At 40.7% G+C, this 12,101-nt stretch overlaps 1 protein-coding gene across 1 annotated transcript in view; it reads right to left on the minus strand.

Moving 5' to 3' along the window:
* The window catches only part of LOC120518147 (mannosyl-oligosaccharide 1,2-alpha-mannosidase IA), a 534,215-nt gene that overhangs the window by 62,081 nt on the left and 460,033 nt on the right, over positions 1-12,101 (minus strand). Inside the window, exons 5-6 of the mRNA XM_039740772.1 lie at positions 10,199-10,293; positions 2,953-3,076 (exon numbers count right to left, since the gene is read on the minus strand). Coding sequence (XP_039596706.1) covers positions 2,953-3,076; positions 10,199-10,293 — 219 coding nt within the window. The remainder of the gene's footprint in view (positions 1-2,952; positions 3,077-10,198; positions 10,294-12,101) is intronic.

A 12,101-nucleotide genomic window follows, 5' to 3' on the forward strand; every position in this document is an offset into this window, starting at 1 on the left:
GCTACACCCTGGAACAAATATCAGTGGTTTATGAAGCATTGTCAGACAACAGATGGGACAGAAGGCTGTGCCACACATAGGGAATTAAGACATGCCTGTAGGAGACTTAAAAAATGTGGGTTTGCTTACATTCATCTGCATGCTACTGAATGGGAAAATACTTTCTCTGACAGCCATGTTCTGAAGTTTTAACAGCCCAACAGTACTGCCATGTGTCTTACATGCATGTCTGACATGACAAAATTCAGTTTGTCAGGTGTCTCACTCGGGGTTGTTACAATTTCCAGGCTTACAAAACTTAAAAAAAGACTATCAACCACTTGAAATACAAAGTGGGCGTACAAATGCACATCAGGCTTGCATCCTATAAACTTAATTCTAGCCAAACCAATAAATCTTAAAAAGGTTTATAGATTAATTATTGCTGTGTACGAGGCACAGTGAAATTCTTAGTTGCATGTGCTAATCAACATGCAACACACATTGACACCCTATGGCGACATGATTAGTGACTATAATTACTGTAGGGAAATGTGATCTTATTGTATTTGTCATGTGCTTTAAGGTGTGAAAAGCATCATGCACAATATTACATGATGTTAAACTGTACGTAAACTGCAAGTTCTTTTCTTTTTACAGTAATTTTACATGAACATAGAAAAATTAAGTGCTAGTAGAGACAATGGGCAGTTTTCCAGAGAGGGCATTTTTACAGTCAGAGGAGCAGAGGAGCAGAGGAGCAGGAATTAGAGAAAGGTCAAAACTCTAAACATGGCAAAATTATATTTTAAGAAAAGTCACATTCTGATGGTTATTTTCCAGACTTTCCATTTGTGTGAAATGAGAAACCCTTGAGCCAATGGTCATCTTTAATGCATGCAGATGTGCTGATATGGTCTGTCACATTTCACTGGACAGACAGGGTCTAGGGGCTTAAAAGAGAACACAGAAGAAAGACAACCAGGAAGAAGAAGAGGCTGAAAGAACATGGACACCAAGAAGACCCATACCTTGAGACACAGCAATGTAACTTTATGGCCCTGTTATATTGGTAATTTGCTACATCCATTTGTTTTTTCATATTTGCTTCTGATTTTGGCACATTAAGTATATTTAAGAGTTGTAAAGACAATATTGACTGATTAAATATTTAACCATGACCCCCTGCTTCCCTTTTTGCTCCTTTTTATCCTGCCTTTAGGGCTTTAAATGAAAAAGAGGAGACATCCTCTAAAAGCAATAGTGAAGCAAAGTGGCAGCCAGTTCTGGGTGGCAGTCGGATCCATAGTGCCAGGTGCAAGAGTACTGCAGCTGCAGGCTATGTCTCCTTTCAGGCAAGGATAAGTAAAAAAGAGCTGGGGTGGAGGACATACTGTATGTATGGACCGACGTAAGAAAGAATATGGGTATGGGAATAAAAGAAGGTATGTTTTAGGATAGAGTCTCCACAAAACCCTTCCGTAATAAAACTACCTAGTTCAAAACGTATGTATTTCTTACATGAAAAATCTCAAGAAGGGTGAGGAGAACTATAAAAACACCTAGCCCGTAACTAATAATGTTTGTTAAAAAAATATTCAAAAGAATCTCAACAAGGAGTGAATTCAAATTGAAAAAGGCAAAGAGAGATGAGTCTCATATTATGGTAATTCTGCAGAAACAAACAAACAAATAAAATCTCAAAATATTTCTTTGCAAATGAATTTAAACTAATTTTCACCTAGCAACTTCTGATTTTTTACATTCAAATAAAGTAAACTAGTCTAGAACCCGACAAGTACATAGCGGCCATCACTAATGGTGAGGAATAATAATGCACAGTATCAACATTGTAACTATTTTCAATTATTTTGTGCTTTTCTCTACATGTTGTCAATAATTTTAACTAACAGAATGCACATCTGTGCGATAATATCTGTCACAGGTTAACAGCTTGATCGGCAGCTGTCTGTTTAAGTGAGGAGAGGTTGAACCTACTGCTTGCAATTCAAATATGTACGGCTTGTAGCCAGGCCACCTCAGAAAGTATAGCTGCCAGGTGAGGGAGGCGACACTCTTAGCGATCCCTCAGCAAAGACAGCACATCACTCCTGAGGGATCAATTGTCAGTTACCAGTGACTTTTCATGCCATTATTATGCCTTTTCTAACTCTATGAAGTACTGTATCATAATCATCAACTGTAGGCCATCTAAGCATAAGGTCCATACCACCCATGGCTCATTTCAGTTTACATTATTTGTGTTTTAAAATACAGTAATATTAATAAAATGACAGCAAATAAGTCTGAAGGTTTTTCTGTAAAATAAGAATAAATCAATAAGCATTTTGCTGCTATTTCCATTAACAGACACAAAAATCAGCTTACTAATGGCTGTAGGAAAGGAATTGAGTTGGAACCTGAGGGCCACAAATGCGAGAAAATCTAAAAAAATGTACAAAATTCAAGTTGGTAAAACAATATTCCAAATCCAGAAAACAGGCCAGATGTCCATAAACCAAAGGATCAAAAAGCAGACCTCAAAATATTCAAAAATCTAAATCCAAGATCGATAGGTGAATAATATAAGTGGAGAAAGTAATGCCTCAACAACAGTGCTGATGAACTGCAGGCCTTATAAAAGTTGAGGATGCACTGTTGGGAGGCATGCCCTCCTTTGGTTCAGTTCACAAAAGACAATTGACAGAATTAACATATAAGGACAAATCAAAATAAAAAATAAGAAAAAAATGGATCAAACTACAATACAAGGAAATACAAAAAAAACCCAAATATATTTACAACATAAAACACAAAAGAATTTATGAAAAACTACAAACCATGACAGTCGTGATACTGATTTAGATAGTCATGTCTGATCTTGTGAACACAATCATCTGTTGTGACACAAACAGAAGAGTTGCAGGTGAGCAGAGTAATGAGTCGCCATGTTTGGGTGTCCATGTAACATACCTTTTCCTTATATGTTGGGTTTCCTGAAACTTCACTCAGGTGAACAAACTCCAGGTGCAATGTTCCAAACTCTGCCAAAATGCTACTTCCTGCAGAAGCCCATCCCCAGCTCCAGCTCAGACCACTAGAAGAGAAAAAAGGACAAAGCCTGTGCTTAATTACAGTCACTGGGGTTCAATCCAGAACCTATATTTAAATTAATAAAGCCTCACGTTTTCTCTGACACTATTTTATTCAAAGTCACTTAGAAATGACAAGTGAACTGGAGACAGAGCTGGCCACACTAGTCTTTAAACTTCATCTATATTCACCCCCCCTCATACAGTCTGGCAGGTTGATGTGGAAATTTCAAATGATGTGCCATACCAGACAGACTAGATTTCCGATGAGAAATAGAAAAATAGGTAAATAAATCAATCGAAAACACATTTGACAATAAAATCCATCTTGAAGAGAAAAGGAGGGAGAAAAACTGGGAAAAATAGCAACTTCTTTCTTTTACAGCCAAGGAAAAGCAACCCGTGAAAAATCACCCACCCAAAGGCTATAATTATTTCCAACTCACTGCAGGCCAGCATTCTTTTATATTTTATTTTTAAAGGCTGTTCACATAAAAACTTTCGATATTGTACTTCTAAGCAATTGTATTATTGTTTTATTTCCTGCCATCTTAGTAGGAGGCTTCTGTGCACGGCTCATGGATTGAGATCTGTGGAGGGGATATGGGGTGCACACCCAGGTGTCAGATATATCAAATCCATCATTAAAAAAGGTTCAAAATCCCTCATTATAGAAACTCAACTCTTAATACTTAATATAGGGCCTGTAGACTGGAGGAGGCTAACACACAATGTCTTCATGGTGTGGTATATGGCCGGCTTGTCATCCCGGCCAATACCCCCAGGCCGCCAGATGGAGCCCTCCTTGCAGTATGGAGGTGCCCCGAAGACCAGCAGGGAATCATGGACTATGTAGTTTTTATACACGACCCTGCTGGATATCATGGGGGCGACAAGAGGGAGCTGCAGGGAGGACCGAAGAATCATTTGTGCCCTATAACCCGGAAGTGCGTCATAGGAAGAGCGACAACAGAAGTGATGTGCTTCCGGGGTGAAGAAAAGGACTTGTACCTGACCTGGAAGTGATAAAGAATCACATTGACTGGGGATTGGGAACACTTCCGGGTCGGGGTGTATAAAAGGACTGTGGGAGTGCTGGAGAGTATTGTTATTGTGATTGTGAGTAATTTATATGAATATAGTGAAGGAGAGGGTGCTTTGTGCACTGTGGCATTTAAATAAAGTCAACATTTGGACTTTTACTTGGTGTCTGGAGTCTTGGACAAGGGTTCAAGTGAGCGATAGCGCCCCCAATCTGTCACAATGGACACCTAAAGTAGGTTAAGCAAAGGTGTGTGTCTCTGCCATTTACCCAGTTCTTCCAGATTAGAACTGAACCTCCACACCAATTAACTGTATCATATTAATTTTATAAATGAATTGATCCATAGATGTATTATTCTTCCTGTATTGTTCACTTTTAAACCGACTTAAAATGCGCCCAGAAATCAAGATGTTCTACTATTGACAATGTACCAAATGGTGGCATGCTTTGGTGCTTTAAAACAAAGACCTGATACTTCATCTCCATTACCAGAAAGCCCCAAGATAGACCACATCCCTGAGTGGACCTGGACCAAGACCAGGTGCTGAATTCTTAAGTTTTTTTAAACAATAAAATTGAAAATTCAGAAAAAATGTGTTAGCAAAAGGTCAGAACCACACTCACAAAACATAGAATCATCAGAAGGATGTTTAGGAGAAGGTTTTTTTTATCGGACCTCTAATGAGGAAATTAACTTTCAGTTGACCATTTAATCTGTCGCTCAGGTCAGGACCTCTGAGGACACGCATCTACAACCACAGGCAGTTGTCTTTATTATGGGTGTCCTAAATTATGGCAATCGCTAAGAAAACAAAATGGTGGCCAAAACAGCACAACAATTAAACAAGTACATAGAAAAATGAAAAATAAACATCAACATTCAGAAATCAGAAAGGTCAGGACCTAAAAAAAAAACAAAAAAACAAAATGGGTGGTGATGACTTAACAGTGATTGAGAAAAACAAAACAAATACTTAAAGATCCCAAATCAAGACAATGTTTGTTGTTTTTAAATTATCTTAATGTTTTCTTTGTTTTCATGTAAATTTGTTAATACTATAATGTTTACTTAGTATTAATATATTGTGCATTTTAATTGTTTGAGTGTACTCCTTGGGTTTTGTGGGTGGAACCCCAAAAAGGCGGAGTCACCATGACATCATTACTGTGGGACCGCCCTCAGCCTTTATAGTGAGATGCAGGAGACAGTGCCAGTAGAGTGTTTGTGGAGTAAACCTCTAATGTGGAGATTACTGAATTTTTTATTTTCATGTAAACTTTTGCTGTTTATTGTATTTTATAAGTGGTATACTGTTCTGGACTTGTTTACTTTGAATTGCCTTTTTAGGCATACACGTTTTGCTAATTTTCTTCTTTTTTCATTTAGCACATTTACATGTGTTTCAACAATCGGACTATACACAGAAACCTATTTTCTAAAATGCCATGTAAACCCTTATTCCGATTAGAAAAATCAGGTTATTGGCCACTGAGAAACCTGCTTAAAAAAGTCAGAGTTCTCCAGAAATAACCAAGTTATGTGGCCATGTTAACCTTTACCTGGATTATTGCTAAGGATTGTGTAGTCTGCACATGTGTTTGCTCTGCACACACTTTCAGAAGCCAGGGGTAAAAGTGCCAAAAATAGAAATTTCTAGAGGCAAAAGCTCAGGCAATCGCATTATTCCTTCACCTGGCTGAAATAATCTGCTTCAATATTTGAGAAATAGCTGAATTTATGTTGATGAGCTGAGCAAACAGTGCTAAACTCAGCCACACAATCTTGAGAGCAATAGATAGATAGATAGATAGATAGATAGATAGATAGATAGATACTTTATTAATCCCAAGGAGAAATTCACATAATCCAGCAGCAGTATACTGATACAAAGAAACAATATTAAATTAAATAGTAATAAAAATGAAAAGAATTAAAATAAAATGAATGTTAGCATTTACTCCCGGTGGAATTGAAGAGTCGCATAGTGTGGGGAGGAACGATCTCTTCAGTCTGTCAGTGGAACAGGACAGTGACAAAAGTCTGTCACTGAAGCTACTCCTCTGTCTGGAGATGACACTGTTAAGTGGATGCAGTGGATTCTTCATGATTGACAGGAGTTTGCTTAGTGCCCGTCGCTCTGCCACAGATGTTAAACTGTCCAACTTTAATCCTACAATGGAGCCTGCCTTCTTAACAAGTTTGTCCAGGCGTGAGGCGTCTTTCATCTTTATGCTGCCACCCCAGCACACCACCGCGTAGAAGAGGGCACTCGCCACAACCGTCTGGTAGAACATCTGCAGCATCTTACTGCAGATGTTGAAGGATGCCAACCTTCTCAGAAAGTATAGTCTGCTCTGACCTTTCTTACATAGAGCATCAGTATTGGCAGTCCAGTCCAATTTGTCATCCAGCTGCACTCCCAGATATTTATAGGTCTGCACCCTCTGCACACAGTCACCTCTGATGATCACAGGGTCCATGAGGGGCCTGGGCCTCCTAAAATCCACCACCAGCTCCTTGGTCTTGCTGGTGTTAAGGTGTAAGTGGTTTGAGTCGCACCATTTAACAAAGTCTTTGATTAACTTTCTGTACTCCTCCTCCTGCCCACTCCTGATGCAGCCCACAATAGCAGTGTCATCAGCGAACTTTTGCACGTGGCAGGACTCGAGTCATATTGGAAGTCTGATGTATATAGATTGAACAGGACCGGAGAAAGTACAGTCCCCTCGGCGCCCTGTATTGCTGCACACAATGTCAGACCTGCAGTTCCCAAGACGCACATATTGAGGTCTGTCTGTAAGATAGTCCACAATCCATGCCACAGGTGTGAATCTACTCCCATCTCAGTCAGCTTATCCCTAAGGAGCAGAGGTTGGATGGTGTTGAAGGCGCTAGAGAAGTCCAAAACATAATTCTTACAGCACCACTGCCTCTGTCCAGGTGGGAGAGGGATCGTGTAGCATATAGATGATGGCATCCTCCGCTCCCACCTTCTCCTGGTATGTGAACTGCAGAGGGTCGAGGGCGTGACGGACCTGTGGCCTCAGGTGGTGAAGCAGCAGCCGCTCCATGGTCTTCATCAGATGTGACGTCAGAGCAACAGGCGGAAGTCATTCAGCTCACTAGGACGTGATACCTTTGGGACAGGAGTGATACAAGATGTTTTCCAAAGCCTGGGACTCTCCCTGTTCCAGGCTCAGGTTGAAGATGCGCTGTAGAGGACTCCCCAGTTCCAACGCACAGGCCTTCAGCAATCGTGGCGATACACCATCTGGACCCGCTGCTTTGCTGGCACAAAGTCTTTTCAGCTCTCTGCTCACCTGGGCTGCTGTAATTGTGGGTGGGGATGTCTCACCTATGCTGGTATCAGCAGAAGGATGGTTGGAGGATGCAGTACTCGAGGTGAGAGTGGGTTACTGTGATCAAACCTATTAAAGAAGTTGTTCATTTGGTTTGCTCTCTCCACGTCTGTCTCGATCGGCACCCGCTTGAGCTGCAGCCAGTGATAATCTTCATCCCATCCCACACTTCCTTCATACTGTTGTTCTGCAACTTCTGCTCCAGCTTTCTCCTGTACTGCTCTTTCGCCCTGAGCTGGACTCGGAGTTCCTTCTGCACGCACTTCAGCTCATGCTTATCACCACCTTTAAAAGCCCTTTTCTTCTGGTTCAAAAGGCCCTTGATGTCACTTGTAATCCATGGCTTGTTGTTAGCATAGCAGCATACTGTTCTTACTGGAACTACAATGTCCATACAGAAGTTGATGTAATCAGTTGTGCATTCAACAGCCTCTTCAATGTTCTCACTATGTGATCTCAGCAATATATCCCAGTCTGTAGTTCCAAAGCAGTCTCTCAGAGCCTGCTCTGCCTCAGGGACCACTTCCTGAATGAGCGTGTGGTTGTAGGTAGCGCCCTCACTCTTGGTTTGTATTGAGGCTGAAGCAGAACCAGGTTATGATCTGCTTTCCCAAGCGCAGGCAGTGGGGTGGCGCTGTATGCGTCTTTAACGTTTGCATATAGTAGGTCAATAGTCCTGTTTCCCAGTTTACAATCCACATACTGGGAGAAGGCAGGTAATGTTTTATCCAGCGTCACATGGTTAAAGTCTCCAGCGATTAGCACAAGTGCCTCAGGGTGCTGCGTTTGTAACTTAGCAACTGCGGAATGGATGATGTCACTCGCCATCTCGCGTTCGCTTGAGGGGATGTAAACAATAACAGCAATCACGTGTCCAAACTCTCTGGGCAAGTAATAGGGGCGCAGACTTACGGCCAACAGTTCGATGTCCCTGCAGCAAGTGGAGATTTTAACGTTTACATGTCCTGAGTTGCACCACTTTGTATTGACATAGAGAGCGAGTCCTCCTCCTTTTTTCTTTCCACAGGTACTTGCGTCTCTGTCCGCTCTAACTGTGCTAAACCCGGGTAGCTCCACGTTAGCATCTGGGATGATAGACGTTAGCCATGTTTCACTAAAACACAGCAAGCTGCATTCTCTGTAGGGTAACACGTTAAAAGTTACACATGTTTTACAGTCCAACTACTTTTTAAAGTAGAGAGTAAAAGAACACAAAACTTATCTTACTGAAGTAAAAAATACCTGTGTTGCTATTATTCCAGCAGAATTGGGCGTAAGCCAAGAAGCACGTGTACCAGGTCCTTTGTAGGGCTCAAGCCAAGCTAAAGGAGCGTGCTGCATGCACTCTGGTAACAGAAGCCTACACATAAAGCTTTAATTTAACTAAACCTATTCATAAAAGACAATACAATTACCACGGGCGTCATGCATGTTTTCTGATTCATGGTTGCCGATGATGAACTTTACCTCTTCTTTTTAGTTTAATGACATAGGAGAGTTTCAACAGAGAAGAACTTGCTCATTATGAAGCCACGCTTCTGCCTTAATCCCGTTATGTAAGTACATGTTAACACATTCATTGTTTTTCTTTTGAAACATTTTGAAAGCATTTTGAAATGTTTTGGCATTTAAAATTATTTTTTGAACTTTTAAGGCCAATTCCCCATTTTGAGACAATACAGATGTGAAAGCCTGCTTCTTGAGTTTAGGGTCTGGCTGCCTGGGACGATGCCCGTTTCTGAGGCTGACTGTATTGGCTCAAGGAGGGACAGTGAAAGATTTTTCAAGAAAAAGGGTTGAGATAAAAGACATAGTTCTGAAAATAGGCAAGAGTCAAAATCAGAAAAGACAGCGGACTAGTCATTCATTTCTACATGCTAATCAAAATGTCTTTAAAACAGAAAAAATACTAGTTTGCAATCAGTAGAAAAGAAATCAAAGTGAGCAATGTATACCGACACAGAAATCCTAATACTGGATATTCTGGAATATAATGTGCCAGTCTTCATTCCGGCGTTCCGAATGGCGCTACATGTTGCGTACCCCCAAGTAATTCTGGGAAAGATCACAGAGGCAAACCAGAAAAAATTATGATGCTCTACTATGAACAATATGGCATTGTAACAGAATGTTATCAAATTGCAACTTTGTAAATATTGTACAAAGAAAAAATGAATGTGAAAATCGTATTTCTTAGGGTTTAAAGAAACATGTTTTACAGTATATATAACATGTATTCAGACCTCATAGGAAAGGCAAGAAAATGAAAGAAAACAGCACCTTATAACACTGTGCAGCTGGTCACTGGTCGGCATTTCATTTACTTTGAGGCCTAGTCACACGTTTGTGTCACTGAGCATCACAACAAAACTATTTTATCAATAAGGATGTGAAACTTTTGACATTCCCTGTAGTTTTTAAACATTTCAATAACATAGACACTGGGACAGAGGGCTGGTTCACTTGCTGTATTTAAAATGGAGATGTCCACATATCACCAGGAGTACTCCATCTGCTAATATCATAACATGATGTAATAATATTTTAAGTTACCATAATTACAAACTGCAGAAGATGTTATTTTTCGTAAAGGAGAGAAGAAGCACAAACATCCCCTATCCCTTCTTAAAATTCCTACATCAGCTTGCTCTTTGCTAGTAAGGATGGCACAGAGAATATAAGAGATCAGAGTAAGGCATCATTAAGTGGCCACTTCACTGACCTGCCCAGGTTAATAATTCCACGTGGGATCCCGGTGGGCGTATTAAACGCTGGCAGCAGCTTCTCCCCTAGTTCAAGGACTTTAGTCCTGAATACCTGAAAAATAAACAAAGACATTCCATTAAATGTTTTCATCAAAACCAAAGTCTTGGCTACACTGCATAAAGGTCATTTGGTCTAAGCAGAAGGGAAGAACTGCAGTAATCTAACACAATACAGTACAATTCAAGGCAAAACGCCACATGGTCGGTACTGCCACAATAGGCTGAATTACAACAATTGAATTACACAGGTTCGAGAATGTTACATTAAATTATATAATATGTCCTTTGTTTTCCTCTCATATCCCAAACAGATTTATGTATTTTCATATTCAACATATATTATACTGCAAATTATATTCAATGCTAGTGATCTGAGCAGTAAGTTTTTTATAATAACAATAATACATTTTATTTATATAGTGCCTTTCCAATGCTGAAGGTGCTTCACAGAGGAATATGTAACATTAGATATAAATGTCTCCTGAATTGAACACTAAAACAGATACAGGGAATACCAAGTATTAAATGAAATGAAAGACAATAAACCAGAGTAAAATACTAAATTCAACACTAAAAGAAAAGCCTAGCAAATAACATCATTGGTGTTATAACACACACAAATTATCCTGGACATCTGGGCAGAGAGGTAAACTGAGAGAAAGGGGCAGATTGTTAGGTTAAGGTAAAAGCCTTCTTGAAGAGATACATTTTAAGTTGTTTTTTAAAAAAATGAATGGAGTCAGCTGACCTAATTAATTTTGAGAGGTCACTCCAAATTCTGGGTGCTATACAGCTGAAAACAGTCACTGATAGAGTGCACATTAGTGTGGGCCACAACAAGATTGTCAGAATCAGAGGACCTTAGTGGGCGAACAGGATCAGAGTGATGGAGAAGGTCACTGATGTAGTCTGGTGCAAGGCACTTTTAAGATTTGTAGGTTAATAATATTATACTCGATCCTGTAAGACACAGGGAGACAGTGAAGGAAAAACAGGATGAGTGTGATGTGCTCGCTGTTGCTGGTTCTTGTAAAGACTCTTGCAGCAGAGTTTTGAATTACCTGGAGCCATGATATAAGATTTGAAGTGGCACCTGCCAATAGGGAGTTATAATAATCGATGCAGGATGTGATAAAACCATGGACAAGTTCCTCAGCTTTAGAAAAGGAGAGGAAAGAGCAAACAAGGGATATGTTATGGAGGTTAAAGTAAGAAAGTTTCTTAATGTAGTTTATGTGGTGTGAAAGAAGCCTGGCTACAGACAGACACCAAGGACACACAATGTTCAAATGCACGCTCTTTATTTTTCTTCTGCACAAACACAGTGCACCAACCACCTCAATAAACTCAGTCCTTTTTACTTTCCTTTTCTTCTCTGTTCTTCTGCTGCCTCTATTCCTCTCCTCTTCTCTGTCCTCCGCCTAACGAAACCGGCTCCCCGAATGGAGTGAGGCGGCCCCTTTAAGTTGCACCCAGATGTGCTCTGGGTACTCCCTAATGAACTTCCTGGAGCACTTCCTGGTGTGGTGGAAGTGCTGCATGGGCACCCGGAAGCACTCCAGGTGCATTTGGTTCCTCTTCCGGCAGCACTGCCTGGTGGGGCAGAAGTGCTGCCATCCAGGGCTCCTTGATCATCCAGGCACCCCCTGGAGGTGGCCACGGACGCCAATAGGGTTGAGCTTCTAAGCTCCAAATCCATGGCCCTGATGTAATCCAGGAGGCTGCCCTCTTGCGCCCCGGGGAAGATATTGCACCTCTCCCTGTCCTTCCTTTCTCCAGGTGTTTCGGTGTGGCAAGGTCCCTGGTCGTCTGCCACAGTGGGCAGAATGAGAGAGAGAGGAATCAAAAATGACACCAAGA

This window comes from Polypterus senegalus, chromosome 17 (assembly GCF_016835505.1).
Source record: "Polypterus senegalus isolate Bchr_013 chromosome 17, ASM1683550v1, whole genome shotgun sequence".
Taxonomy (NCBI): domain Eukaryota; kingdom Metazoa; phylum Chordata; class Cladistia; order Polypteriformes; family Polypteridae; genus Polypterus; species Polypterus senegalus.